This window comes from Barbus barbus (genome assembly GCF_936440315.1).
Source record: "Barbus barbus genome assembly, chromosome: 25".
Lineage (NCBI taxonomy): Eukaryota > Metazoa > Chordata > Actinopteri > Cypriniformes > Cyprinidae > Barbus > Barbus barbus.
In genome coordinates, this window is record NC_136753.1 from 28,712,621 (window position 1) to 28,727,842 (window position 15,222).

Sequence of the window (15,222 nt, forward strand, 5' to 3'; positions counted from 1 at the left end):
TCTAAAACATCCTAATTGGTACAGCCTTTCTTACATGAAAACGCACTGGGGAAGTGTGTGTGTGTGTGTGTGTGTGTGTGTGTGAATTCTTTAGATCGTCTTGACTTGTCTTGACTTTTAATTATCGTGGACGTTTCTTTAATTAAAGCGCCGTTGTGAAATAGTGTGCTGCTCCACAGAGCTGAAGCGATGACTAATCATCCTCATCCATCGGAATGCAGCGGCCCCCGTTCAGGTGTTCTGAGAGTCTGCGCATGCGCTCTGCGTGCCCTGCGCAACCAGGTGTATGAGCGGCGCGAGCGCGGCTGATGAGAGCATTAGCTGCTTCACAGTGGGACTGAACAGCTGACGCAGATGTCGCTGCTGGAGAGGCTGGACTGGCGGGTACGTTTTCATTACAGTCTTATTGCTATTGATGCCAAAAGGAAAAAATGATTTTTCTTTTCTTTTTTGGAATTTGTCAATTACCGATGCATTTTGTTAAAGGCCTTAAACTCATGTAAACTGGTGCCTGAACTTTTGCTTGCGTTTGCAGAATGCACATCTTAAAGGAAGCAGGGTAATAATAACAACAACAGCTATTTACAATAATTGTAATAATAAAACAATAACAAATAATTATTGCACTGGTTTTATTTCTTCGGGTGAAACTCAACACCTGTCTGAACATTTAAAAGCACTTAGCAGTTTTATTAGATTTTATGAATTTAGCAGACGCCTTTTTGAAGGAAAAAGCATGCGCTTTATCACTGTCAAATTTACAACACGAGACGAGAATTGTTGAGTATTTTAACATCCAGCAATTTAACCAATTAAAATGAGTTACTGAAATCATAAGTGAGCACCACGTGAGGTCATACGTCTCTGTAAAAATAATATAGCATACAGACTGAATAAATAGTTTAAAAAGAACTGCAACATTGAACTCATTGGTTATGATTTATGCATCAATCCGTGTTCAGCAGATTATCTTCTTAAATTTGACCTATTCAGCTTCCACCTAAAAGATGTTTGATCAGACGATGATAGTTCCAGTGTGTCGTGTTGGCTACACATTTGTTTCGATGATAGGCTATGCATGCACGCAAACACATTTTTAATTGTTATTATGCAACTGTTTGATATTTTATAATAGCCTACGTGCGCATTTATTAATTGCATTGCTTAAAATTAAATGTGGTCGTGGTTAAGGTGGTCGTACAATAATTCTGAAGTTAGTTTAAAACAATAACTCATGTACAAAATTTAAACTGATTTGTATTATTTTTTTCATCCCTTTTTTCTCTTAATGTTACAACCTGCATTACACAGTTGTATATTTCAAAATTACTTAAATTTGTATCAGATAAATGGAAAAATATATAAAGGTATGACGGAAAAACACAGAGCTACAGGCTTCAAAGCAAAGAGAGTTACAACCATTCCAGTCACACTAATAAAAACAACACACGATATTGTTAGCCTATGTGTTATTAAATAAATAATTAAACACAGCATGTAGCCTATATTATATTTTTCTATAGCTTGTAGGCCTTCTTGTGTCCTGCATGATCACGGATTGTTTTCTTGAAATGCGCCTCAGTTATTTATTTCTTTATTTATAACGAAATCAAATAATCCGTCTAATTATTACGATTTTTACTAATTTATTCCTTATTTTTGAGACAAGTCCAATAAATTATTACACCCTACTTAACTATTTGCTGATTCCGTTCACTTATTCTTAATTATTTCAGACGATGAGTTTTGAGCTGAAATAAAACATTCTCTGCCTACAATTAATAACTATCTCACACTGATGATTCATCAGACAGTTATTAAATCACTCTGATTCCGTTTTGCAGAAACGACGCAAAACGAGAATAGGCCTAAAAAATAATTCTTGTCTTCATGCATTTAATTATTGCCTGAGTGGATGTTTTGCTTGCGAGGTTTCATAACCAGATGTTTCTCCCTCGGGGTTACAGTAGAGTCTGAGAGTGTGAAACTATAACTTCATTCAGATCACAGAGGAATCAAACTCGCTCGTGCGCTTCATTTATCTCAGTCCAGCTCGAGCCGCAGGTGCTTTGACCAACAATACATTTAATTCACCTGCATTAGCAGACAGACGAGTCTAAACCGGGATTAAGTCTTTTTTTCCTCTCTCTCTTGATATCTCTTTGTTTACGCATTTTTAAATCTCAAATGCAGATATTTTCCACTTTAAAATATTTTGCTATTATTATTAGATTTATTATTGGTGTTATTATAATGCATTTTAATACATTTTCTATTTTAAGCTAGTTAAGCGAAAACGCTTAAAATACACTATTATATAAAATATACAGTTGATCTGTAGTCTAAAATTATTAGTGAAGTCGTTATAATTATTTATTGCTTTTACCATAATTTAGGCTACTGCGTTTGTTTTCTTTACAACGTATATAATCAGCATTCAAAATTAGTGGAAAATTACAAATGTTTTCGTTTGTCCAATTTTTGCACTCCAATTAACAACTATCTGTCTGTCTGTCTTTTTTGATATTGTGCAGTTCGTTAAAAGCGCTCTATAAATAAAGGTGACTTGACTTGAACAGACGGACAGTTCCGCGATTGGTCCGTTGTTCTGACAGTAGCCAATCAGCAGCAGGTTCTTCGCTCTGACGTAGCCAGCGCGCAGTAGGTCCCCGCCCACCGCTGTCTCATGCAAATATAGTAGAGAGTCCAAAGAGAGTCAGTGAGTCGAGCCTGAGCCGCTCTGTTGTCCTTCAGAGGGAGTGGAGTGCTTCTGTTTGGACCGGAACCCCCCAATTCGTTTCGCGCAAGAACTTGCATGAGTTTCTCTTCATTCATCCTCCTCCTTCAACACTGAGTTGATGCTTCACTTCTGCGCGGCGCGCGCCGGACTCTCTGGATTATATTCTAGACCGCAAACAGACATCAGCACAGATACACTCGTCTGAGATCACGCGCTGCAAAGACAAGATGTTGTGGAAATTAGCAGATAACGTGAAGTATGAAGATGACTGCGAGGTAAGGGGAAGAAGCGAACCCAAGCGCGCTTCTCATGTGCAGACATCTGGTTGAAGAGCAGATTTTATTGAGAATTAAACGCATGCATTGTCTCTTTATAATTTAAAATATGGAAATTCAGTATTGTTCTATTCCCAAATAATATGCAAAGTGAGTTATACGAAGTTAACTAGATACGCTTGCTGTAAATGTTTCATTCTTATTGTGCAAAATATGCCTCTATTTTTAATTAGATATTTTAAATTTCATCTTTCGCAAATAAACAAAATATGTGACGACCAAATTGCGTTCGTTTAAATAATAGATGTGAAAAATAGCCTATTTTACTTAGGCTAATGTATACATTTAGTATATTTTCATAAGAATTTACTAAAAAAAACATGTAGCCTATAATAATATTTATTCTTACAAATTAGTTCAGCCGGTAATAGGCTAAGTAGGCTGTAATAAAATAATAATAGTAATGACAATAATAGTATTAATGCAGTTTACTTCAAGACACAATTATTGCACATCGTTTTAATTAAAAAAAGGTGAATTTGATTTAGGCGCAGCAGCCTGTTCTCCACTAGCACAAGCTCGATTGTTTCAAATATCGGTTTTAGTATGAATATAGGCGAAAACTCTCAAGTGTAATTCATGTGGTCTCAGTTAAGCCCGTCGCTCATTGTTATTCATATGTCTCTGGTGACAGTAACTATCAAGCAACTTTGCCAGACAATAGGAGTCATGAATGCACACTATACAGTTCACCCAAGAGCTGAACACCGACGAGCAGTTGATGCTGAATTAAAAAGAGAACAAATGACTTCGTAAAAATGTTTGTTTGGTAACCTTACATATGCGTTGCATGTGATAACATCTAAATGAACAGGCCAAATGCGTTCGATGTGACTGAATACATAGAGTTAAATGAACAAAAGCGCGTTTAGCCAACACATTAAAGTTTTGAATTTTATTCTAAGGTTTTTGAGCTTGCATTATATTGTTCATGATAAACTAAAGAACGTACAGAGTTCAGTTTTTAATTTGCATGAAAATGTTTATGATTTGTTAACTATCCTTGAGAATTGTGCCATGTTCAGGAAAAAGCAGGATTTTGCCATTTAGATTTGAAAAATATTTTAATTTTTATTTAACTCCGATATTAATTGCACATTTTCCAAATTTAGGCATTTATACTTATGCATTTGTCAGATGCTTTTTCTCCAGAGGTATTCTTGTGATCAGAATGTGGCAAAAATCAAATTAACTCTTTGTTGTGTGCATGGTTTCAAAGTGATGCACTCTCTATTTCAGCAGGAAAGACATGATGTTAGCAGCAACGGAAACCCCCGTTTACCTCACATTCCCACGTTGAGCCAACACCTCTACAGCCCGCAACCGTCCCTCTCGCACTCCGCCAGCTCGGACTTCCAGCCACCGTACTTCCCTCCCCCTTACCAGCCTCTTCCGTACACCCAACCCGGTGACCAGTACTCCCACCTGGACCCGTTTAGTGTCAACCAAATACACCACTCTGCAGCATCTAATCAGCAACAGTCATGGCCCGGACGGCAAGGTCAAGAGGCCATCGGGTCCCACGGCCGCAGCGGACTCGTCAGCCCCATTCTGGGCCTGGAAGGGGGCTCGTCCGGGATGCGGCGAGACGGTTTTAGGAGACCGGAGCTGCTGCCTCCACACATTCATGGAATCGATTCCATAGGTGATAACATCGGTTTGCACGATATAGGCCACGGATTGGATGATGTTCAGGTGAGTTGATGTGATTAATAATTTCATAATTATTTATTTGGGATTACATGGATAGTGATGCATTTCCTGGTTCTTTCTTGCAGCAAGACGGTGATCACAGTATTGTAATTCCTGATCATACAGTCATCAAAAAAGGTTGGTTGCATTTCTATTTTCTAACAAAAATTATCTTCAGGTTATTTTTTAGGTTCAAATTTAAATGGGAAATAGGATGTGAATATGAGTATTGCAATTTTGCATTAAAATAAATTAAAAAATATTGTATTACTCTTTACAGCACAATAGCATTATTAAATATATATTTATTTTGTGTAATATATTTAATAATAACCACAATAAAAAACATATTATTTTATAGTAATTTTGAATTGGACAAAAACAGTGGGAAATCACTCTATGATTTGAGTTGTTTTTTGTACAAATTTAAAAAAAAATTGTGTTTATCACCTTTTACATGAAATGTTCCTTGAGCGTGCCAAACGAAGGTAGAAAAAAGCCATGTAGTCTCCCAAATAATATGAGCTCATTATGCATAATAATTATGAAGTGTGAGGATTACAAAATGCTAGGCCTATTTAAAACAATTTTATATGATATGTAGCATTTCAGGACTTTTCAAATTGAATGAATCTTCTATAATTTTGTGATGCATGTTATGAATAAATATGATTGTGTTTTAGAACTATAATGTATCATGATTCTTTCAAGCGGAATCATTTTGCATTAAACGTATGCAGCTTGTCTTTTATATGTTATATTGACCCAGGTCTTTAGAAGGAATTGATCTGCTTATGTTAAAGACTAAAATCTTGCACCTTTGCTGGCTCCAGATTTGTCAGGCTCCAGATTTCGGCTTGTCCGAGCCAACGGTTTAGGTGGGCGGAGTTGAGGTGGTGCTGGTTCATACATATATCGCTAATCCTTTTGGTCATGTGGTCCATTTAACTAATCTGGCATTGATCCACGGAGCATTCTGCCACTCTGTCAGTATGAATGGAAAGCCAAAGAAAGGATTCCTCTCAAAATGGCAGACCAGCCAAAGTTGTAGATGTTGGGCAATCCTTAAAATGGTGTGTTTGCTCAGAGAGAGGAGGCCTAGGCCTGCTTTTTAGTCTTTTGAATCAGCACTGTCAGAACGCAATTCTGCCCCACTACACAGACACAAACACGCACAAGGAGACAAGAATCAACTCTAGTTGGGGTGTGGCTGCTTTTAAACATGCATGGGTATTTTGTTCAGTCCTATGCTGTGACATGAAATTGTCTTAAATAAGCAAAACCAAAAGACAGTTTTGAACGTCTGTTTGTTTTGTGCGATTACTAGCTGCTGAAATGAAGGGTTTGTATCATTGGGTTTCAACAGGTTTTGCTTTAGTACCCTTCAGGATGTTACATCAACCCAATTCAGCACTAAAACTGTGTAGCATGCAAAAGTAAACAAGAACGTCTTTACATTTGCAACGGAGTAGCATTACAGTGTTTGTTTAAAGCAATTTAGTAACCTTCTTTTATTTTGTTTGGTTTTGTTCATGATTTTTGAGGTTGAATGCATGCATTTTGATATCTGTTTAATTTGATAGCTTCTGCCAAGTTACCAATGCATGAGTTTAATTGAGTTGGACCCATGATCTTTCCATTATAAAAAAAAAATTCTCCAACCAAGTTGATATTCCTATTTATTTTGCTGTGATGGTCACATATTTAGTTGCATTTTATAATAAGCATATATCAGAGCCCATCAGTTGAGAAACACTGATTAATTAACTTAAGTTTTGTCCTATGTTTGAGATTTAAACCTTTCAAATAAAACAAATTGTAAGGAGGAGAGTTGAAGATGCACTAATGCAGCATGTTTCACAGCAAAAAAAAAAAAAAAATCAGTTTCAGAGTCTATATTTTTGAGATTGTTTGGTGGTCTTCACCCTTTCCTGCAGTATAATTAGGTGTGTTTGTTTGCAGCGTCTGTATTATGTTGTGGTCAGGAGTTGACTGACAGATTCTGGCATTTATTTCAGTCAGTCAGTAATTTAGATTTTCTTTCGAGTCACCAAAGTGACTTGCTGAATTAATGTCTGCCAATATTTTAGTCAACATGATTATAGCATAGATGACTGCTCTGTCCAATTCTGGTTCATATCAAAATGTATGTCACATGTTTGGCTCGAATTTATTCCATCTTCATCTATACCATGCCAGCTTCTACTTTGCAAATGCGTCTGAAAATATTCACTATTTTTCTAAACAAAGTGGTGACTTGTGTTTTCTGCTTACACTCAGTTCAACTTCCTTGTAAAAAAAAGTGAGTGCAATCAAAATCAGAGCTTCCTTATCTCAAATATTTCTCATCAAATTCTCCCAAGATCAAATGGTCTGAGCTGTCTTATTTTTATAGCTTTGTACTGGTAATGAATATTATTTTTATACATCCTAAAGTATTTTCAGTGAAACATCTGAGACATAGTTGGTGCTCAATTGTGTTGAAACAGACTGTTTTACTTAAGAAGCTCCTTTATTTCTGGAGCTGTTTGATTGACCGATATATTTCTCATCTCCAGGTCCGGTGTCTCTGCCGAAGGGAAGCCCGTTTGGGATTCCCTATCAGAAAGAGTCCCTGCTGGGAATGGTGTCAAATCCCACTGAAGTCTTCTGTTCAGTACCTGGTCGACTCTCACTTCTCAGCTCCACTTCCAAGTACAAAGTAACTGTTGCAGAAGTTCAGAGACGCTTGTCCCCACCGGAGTGTCTAAACGCTTCCCTGCTCGGAGGAGTATTACGCAGGTGAGCAGCTATTGTACATTCATATTTGAAAATATGTTAATGTGGCAATATAAATTCACTGAAAAAAAATTATGTACTGTACAAAAAATGTTCACTCAGAAGTTGCTAGTACATTTCACACTTACAAAGTAGAAAAACTGAAATCGTGTTTTCTTGTAAAACATTCTCCAATAATCTTCACTCTATTTGCAACTTCAAAAAAACAACAAGTTGTTTTACAGTGTACTATATTTACATATAAGACTTCAGCAAATAAAAAAGGTTGGATGATTATCATGAAATCAGTCAACAACATGCCCAGGTCATATTTCACCCCAAATCTAAAGCCTATTTTAAATATCATTGAATAATACTCTGGTGGAATAATTTTCATTAGTAACACACATTTTCATTACCATAATGTACAAAAATAATGTATCAATTAAATATAAAAATAATTGTTTTATTAGTCATTTTACAGTAGTACACGGAAAAAAAAATTGTCTGTGCAAGTGAACAAACCTTATAAGCATCACATTTGAGAATATCAAGAATGGTGAAACTCTCAAAAGTATACATTGATGGAAAAATGTACTTTATTTTCATGCAAAGTTAGCCAAAATGAAAAAAACAAAATCTGAATGGTCTTAAAAAATCTTCTTTTTATTTCAGCAAAATGTAATTTCTTATGTTTTGTCTCTTGATTTTGGGTTGAAATGAAACTCGAATGTTTTTGTGAGATTCCCCCTCTCGCATTTACCAATCGATGGAAACAAAGAGTTAAATGTGTGTGTTTATCAATCTATGCAGGTTCATCCATTTGTGTGTGTATTGATGAGATGATGCTGATATTAATTTGACCCTTTGACCCATATGCCAACATGTGCAGTGTTGGGGGGGAAAGATGTCATCAAACACATCATCAAATACAGTCTAATCTCATTGCCCCTTATTACTGGGAATTTTTTTCTGTTCCCATGTGTCAGCCACAAACACATTGATATTCGTTAAGTAGGTCATTTAGCACAAGCCGCTGAGAGGGGGAGGTGTCGGACGGAAAAAGGGGACACTTACTCATGCCTCCTGCTAACAATCCCTTACCCCACATGTGAAGGGTGATGCCAGGCCACAACTCTAGTCATGCATATCACAGAGGCCCAAACAGCAAGTGGGGATTTTGTCTGCGCTTGTATGCGTTTTTTGTTACGATGCATTTTAAACACTTGAGCTGTGACATCATTTTATTTCATGAGCCTATTTATCCATGTGAATCTGGGCCCAAAACCTCTTTCCATATTGGCCTCTAAGTCATATAACACAAACAAAACAAATAAAATCCATGTGTTTCACCTGCAGTAATTAAGCCTTCACTAAGCTCTGCTCTCCTGGTTACTGCTGCTTGATCAGAACATGTTGTTGGAATTAACTGGAGATTTCAGTAAAAAGTGCAACTTTCTGAACATGTGCTCATGCTAAATTTTTTAAGATTTGGAAAAGTGAAAGAAAAAAAAAAACACTTCATGTCCATCTGGGTTTTCTAGGAAACGTACAAAAACACGTCTGATAATATGACTGATGGCAACCGTTTCTAACCTAGCATTGGCTGGTTTAGCAAAAGGTCACTAATGACACTCACTGTTAATTTTATTATAAAGGGCAAAGTCAAAGAATGGCGGCCGATCCTTGAGGGAAAAACTGGATAAAATTGGACTGAACTTGCCGGCGGGTCGCAGAAAGGCCGCTAACGTCACCTTACTCACTGCTCTGGTGGAAGGTAAGCACTTTATGTCCGTTACTTTTCCACTATTGTTACTGTAAAATTAATTTGAGCATAAATGCTAAGGACATTAGCATATTTCAGTCATTGCAACAGCAAAATCTGTGGAGAATGTCATGAAGTTCTAGACTGAAAAGTGGATGTTAAAGACTGAAATACACAACACGACATTTACCCCGATTTACAGTCTGAACAAGTCAATGGTAGATGCTGAAAAAAAAATCACTTGGTGTATGACGAAATCTGTTTTGATTTTAAAAGTCTTGTTGCACTAAATCTGTCTAAATTGGTTTAAATGCAACAACACGGAATGTGCTAAATGCTAAAACAAATGCTTTGGCTTGATTTTTTTTTTTTGAGGTCTGAACGTAGTGAACTTGCTACCGGGCCACTTTTTGTTCTGTCGAAAGTCTAGCATCTAAATTCCAGTGGAACATCTAGAGAACTAGTGATATTAGTTTAATACAAAGCCAAAAGACTTTGCGATCACATGCAAAGCTCGTCTATGTTATCACTACTCATGTATTGTCAATCTGTAATTTCTTGACATTTCATGTGCACCTTTTTGCATGAGTATAGCTAACCAATGAGTCACAGAGACATTAGTGCAAAGATCAGAGTTAACTAGCACCAGAAGCGATGCAGAATACTTTTAGCTTTCTCTTTTAATGTCACCATTCTCACCACTAATGGGAGCATGGGTCTGAAGCAGGAGCATGACTAGAAGGCGTAGTTATTTACAGACCTTCAAAGCTGAATTAGGGCTTGTTATCACATGTTCGCTAGCCAAGAGGAGAGACTGACCTTAAAGACGACGACTGTGAATAATGTGCTAGTCTATCAATAAGAGCCTGTTGGGTCTAGGGGACCGTTAGACGCCTTCAGCTACAAAGGCTCATTAAAGAAAGGCAGTGTGACCACCGCCGTCCGCAAAAGAGAGTCTATTCATCTGAACTCATCTCAGCGTAGACAGGATACGATTATTTTCATGATGCCATTTCGAGTCATTTCCAAGGCGATGGATCCGACAGTGACTCATCTTTGCGGAGCAGTCATATGCTGCGTGAGTCACCTGATTCTCATCTGATCCTGTCTGCAGGTGAGGCCGTACACCTGGCGAGAGATTTTGGCTACGTCTGTGAGACAGAGTTTCCCGCCAAGGCCATCGCGGAGTACCTCGGCCGACCGCACGTAGAACGCAATGAGATCAACTCTCGCAAAACCATGCTTTTGGCAGCCAAGTGAGTAACCATCCCATTTCACATAAATCCCAATCCCATTAAGGTTAGGGTGGCCAAGCCCATTTTGATGGAGCCATTAAGCAGTCATCAGTCTGGAAACGAGTCCCCCTGCTTCTGAGGGTGTTTCCACCTAAGCAGAACAGGCTTCTGAAATCTCTGCTTTATGGTTTAATACTTTAACTGGTCATCTAATCTTTCAGGCAAATCTGTAAGGAGTTCACCGACTTGCTGACTCAGGACCGATCTCCTCTGGGAAACTCTAGGCCGGCTCCCATTCTCGAGCCAGGGATTCAAAGCTGCCTGACTCACTTCGGCCTCATCACCCACGGCTTCGGCTCTCCGGCCATCTGTGCGGCCATGACCTCGCTGCAAAACTACCTCAATGAGGCACTCAAGCAGGTGGACAAAATGTACGTGAGTTCGGCCGGAGACTCCTCGCAGGTCTCTTCCGACGGCTCCAACAAAGTAGACAAGATGGACAAACACAGAAAGTGAGGCTGAGGTCGAACTCGATCGGACCATTTGAACGCAACAACCGTTTTTGTAGCGGAATGACGTTTTTCCTGACCTGACTCCTCTTCGTCGTCGTAGTTGTCGATTCTGTTTCCGTTCTGCTTTGTTTTCCCACATCAAGATTAAGCTTAAACTCGAAGCCCTCTTGGTTCACGTCTTGGTCTTCCAGCACTTTCTCCTCCACAAACACATTTCAAAGCCTATCCTTAGTCGAGACAGTTCTTTATCGAGCGACGATTCAAACGGTCATCAGGAAGTTGTCTCTCAGAGGGGAACTGCAAAGAGGAAGTTGTTGAGTTTCCCAAAGACACCATTTCAAGAGTTGACGTGGATTTTAACCATTTTCTTTCGCTACCAATCTGGGAGGAGGAAGTTGGGTTTCTCCGTGTCCTCCTCCTTGGTGCTGACCTCCCAATGGACCAAGGATGTGATTATGTTTGAGACATTATAACTTGTTCTATGCTTGACTTCATTGGACGCAGTGTTATTGTTCTTCTCTTTGTGGGAGTGTTGTTGGCATGAGTGACTGTTTTGTGTGTATGAGTGTACATGATTTCTAAACGACCTTTTATCCACTGATCAGTGGATTCTTCTATACGAGAAATGCTCAAGATGTATTTGGCTTAAATTAAAATTTTAAGAACAATTAAGTTTTTGATTAAGTTACCACGATCAAATCAAATATCATACGGTTGGGTGTGTGTTCATGTTCGGTTTCGTATGAGCGTACATCCTTGTTGTTCATCTTTTTGATGCATTTACGTCAGACTAGAAGTTAAATGTTCCATTTGTCTTTCCCCAAATGTAAATATTTTCTAATTTATGTTGTAATTTAATGGGATTTGTAAATATTGGTACAATTATGGTGTTTGGTTCCACTTTAAAAAAAAAAAAGATGTTAATCTTTTATAAAGGGGTTTGTTTTTTTATCATATAGTGGTTAGGCTACGGGATCGATATTCTTTATAGAATTGTGTAATATTGCTGTAGGAATAAAAACTCAACACTCTTGATTTGCGTCTGCCAAGACTCCCCTTTTATGATGTTGAGTTGTACACTTCACTACACGCGTGCCCTGCCAGTGAGGCATGTCGAACATGGCCAATTCATGTGTATAAAGATTCCTTTTTAAAATAAATGTCAGCAATGCTCACAGAAAGAAGAGTAGTGGTCATCATTGCACAAAGCAGGTCAAATGAAGGCTTTCCTCGGGAAAAGAAGAGTGGGCTTTCACCCTATTGAACACCTGTCTTGTACCTGGATTACTCTTTGAATGTTTGTGCTACTCACTTGCTCGAAACAGACAGTTCCTCTCTTTTCATAACCATGCTTATCTCGCAAATTGGCGTGACAGGACAACATTAATGTGTGTGAAGTTTCCGTATCGCTCTTTTCATATTTAAATGCTCTACTGTGAAACTCGCTGTGCGGTTTCAAATGAAGTGACAGGACTGTTGAGAAGAGATAAACAAAGCCATGAGAGAATATTGACCTGATGGTTTTCTGTTTTATTTACCGTGCCACTTTATTATTAATGCACCATGTGGTCGGTTGCGAAACGGTTTATTCATAGCCTAAGTTAGCATGTAGATCTCACTTTGTTTAAACCTCAAGATTCAAATGGCTGATATGCCGCTATACAGATGCAACTATCGCATCTCCTTATCAAAACTATCTTGTCTCGTTCTCACAGCAAACGCTCCCAATTTCTCATATGCAGTGAAATCGCAGGTGTGTGTGAGCAAGTGTGCGTGTTTGTCTCTGTTGAGTGACTGACTCATGCAACTGAACTGACAGTAGAGCAAGTGTGAGCTTCTCCCTCAGAACCTGTTGGACCAGATTTGTGGTTTTGCCGTGCGCCCACAGTTGGCTGTAACCGCCTCCACTTACTCGGATTCTTTTCCTGCACAAGGCTGTAAGTTGAGACACTGCAACTTTGATGGACCTGCTTTGATGGTCGGCTGTAGGTGTTGGTGGCAGAACTTCCTCTTGTACCTGAAAGGTGTTGATCGGTGTGAAATGCGGACGCAGAAAGACATACACCCACATCAACACACACTTCGAATGTCCCGTGATGAGATGTGCTGGAAAAATATTGCATCTCTTTAAGACGCTTTTCCTGAGGATGCATTGTGCTTGTTTACACTGGCTGCAAGCCAACTCTGAAAATGGCAACTGATATAATTAAAAACATATGGAGACAAACATGAGGCCCAGACTCTGATACAGCTCTGTTCAATAATTACAATGTTTGTCTTCATATTAAATCCTTAATAGATTATTACATTTTGTCCAGTGCAAAATTTGGCGCAACAATGCTTGCTCTAAACCATTGCAAACCACTGGGACAAGTCAAAAATCCATTTGATAAGTCCATTACTTCAGGTAAAGGATTTGTTCAAATCACTAACCACTAATAATCGCCCCCCTGAAAATGAGATGTTTTTCATAATTTACCTTTGTGTTATTTCAAACTTCTTTGCATTTCTTTCTTCTGCGGAAAAATGCATCAGACCAAAAAAGTCAATGGGGTCCAATGTTGTTTTGTTCCAACGACTTTCAATGCATGAACAAAAAAAACTGTTAAAATATTATTCAAAATTTCAGGGTTTTGTTTTAATATTAAATTTACATAAACATATAAACAATTAAATCAGTCCTTACACTTAAAGGAATCGTTCACCTCAAGGTGTTCCAAACCTGTATGAATTTCTTTCAGCTGTTGAACTCAAAAGAATATATATTTTGTAAAATGTTGGCAACCTAACAGTTTATTGACTTAACAGGTTACCAACATTCTTCAGAATATCTTCTTTTGTGTTTAGTAGAAGACAGAAACATGTGGGTGAGTAAATGATGACAGAATTTCCTTTAATGGTCTAGATGTAGTTAATAATAGCAATATCTTAACCTTAATATTTCATATTATTTATCAAATCAATACCTGAATAAAATGAAATTTAATTAGCCAAATAGCCAAAGGCATTGGGCCTCTCTAAGAAGCCGTGTTGCTATGCTAAGCTAACATTAACAGCATCTCAGCTCTGGTTTTGCATAAATTACTCTTAATATATGCAAATATCCTTATTAAGATGTGCAAAGCTTATTTGTTTAAGGCCAAATCTAGGTTTCTTGCAACCCTTGATTAGATGACCTATGCTAACGCAGGTCAAAGGCAATAGCAGAAAATATGCTTCCGGATGACTGCAGAGCTTTTTTCTTTCTGCACATAAAGAAAACAAATCTATTCTCAAACACATAAATGTTGACTTGCTAATGCTACATTTGTTGTCTGTGCTTGAATAAACTCGTAGCATTGTATTTTTGTGTTTAAATTGGCGCTGCTGTGTGCTGGCATGCTTTTATTTCTTGAATCCTGAGGCTATTTATATATTTCGGAGAATCTCTTCTAATAATAACCTACTTAGTTTTGTAACACATTTCCATTTTTGCATTTCTGCAAAAAGACGTGTCACAGTCTGGTTTGCGTTAGCAGTCATTAGCAGTGACACTGATGGAAACAGAAACGCCAAACCACTGCAACCGCTTTTTAAGACGCTCGCTTTAAATGGAGTTTGTAATTCCAGCGCATGGATGTTGTTGTGTACTCATTCAGAAAGATGTTTCCGAATAAGCCCTTGTGTTGAGAACATTAGCAGCACATGTTTGACTTGGATGTCGTCGTACAGATGGTTTGCGAGAGCCAAGCCGAGGGGTTTCTTGCTGGTATGAGGAAGCCAAATAATGGGAACATAAAAGTCGTTGGAGGGAGGGATGTGTGTGCGTTTAACGGGGGGCAGGAACAACAAAGAATTCCTGCAGAAAATGCTGGGAATGAATTTAAATTACAGACGAGGAGGCATTCTTCTGCATGTTTGGGTGAAGCAGAAGCTTCCAGGGAGGAAATACAGACACTGATGGGGGTCGATCTCAAAGAACAGTCCCAGTCGCGCCAGATTTTACTTTCTTTAAACTTCTGTATTTGTGTTTTGGAAGGGAATCTTTGTTTGGTGACCAATTACAGACTAATGGGAACTACAGACAACTCTTTATCGTTACTAACCCTAGGGCGAACCCTAAAGCAAAACTTGAACAGATATCGGAGTAATTTCAGTGTCACTTGTTAAGTGTTTTTTGTTTTTGGAAAAATATTAAAACATAATG

The 15,222-nt window shown here is 38.2% G+C and overlaps 1 protein-coding gene across 3 annotated transcripts; it reads left to right on the forward strand.

Moving 5' to 3' along the window:
- The first annotated feature begins 307 nt into the window (after nucleotides 1–307).
- On the forward strand, nucleotides 308–12,548 carry LOC306844957 (transcription factor AP-2 gamma-like). 3 transcript variants are annotated; one of them, XM_079377419.1, is made up of 7 exons: nucleotides 308–384; nucleotides 4,318–4,770; nucleotides 4,854–4,905; nucleotides 7,326–7,548; nucleotides 9,183–9,301; nucleotides 10,404–10,545; nucleotides 10,746–12,209. In XM_079377419.1, the coding sequence occupies exons 1-7, from the start codon at nucleotides 355–357 to the stop codon at nucleotides 11,038–11,040; spliced, it is 1,314 nt and encodes a 437-aa protein (XP_079233545.1). In that variant the 5' UTR covers nucleotides 308–354; the 3' UTR covers nucleotides 11,041–12,209. The 3 variants fall into 3 exon arrangements, with proteins under 3 accessions (XP_079233545.1, XP_079233543.1, XP_079233544.1); XM_079377417.1 differs by lacking the exon at nucleotides 308–384 and adding an exon at nucleotides 2,695–3,015 and having other exon boundaries at nucleotides 4,315–4,770; nucleotides 10,746–12,548; XM_079377418.1 differs by lacking the exon at nucleotides 308–384 and adding an exon at nucleotides 2,815–3,015.
- Nucleotides 12,549–15,222: the final 2,674 nt, after the last annotated feature.

Bases quoted from the DNA above. Each gene is read 5' to 3' on its own strand.
- LOC306844957 (XM_079377417.1), top strand. From the start codon at position 2,968: ATGTTGTGGAAATTAGCAGATAACGTGAAGTATGAAGATGACTGCGAG. The intron at 3,016-4,314 runs GTAAGGGGAAGA...TCTCTATTTCAG, and splicing joins AGTATGAAGATGACTGCGAG to CAGGAAAGACATGATGTTAG. The intron at 4,906-7,325 runs GTTGGTTGCATT...TCTCATCTCCAG, and splicing joins TCATACAGTCATCAAAAAAG to GTCCGGTGTCTCTGCCGAAG.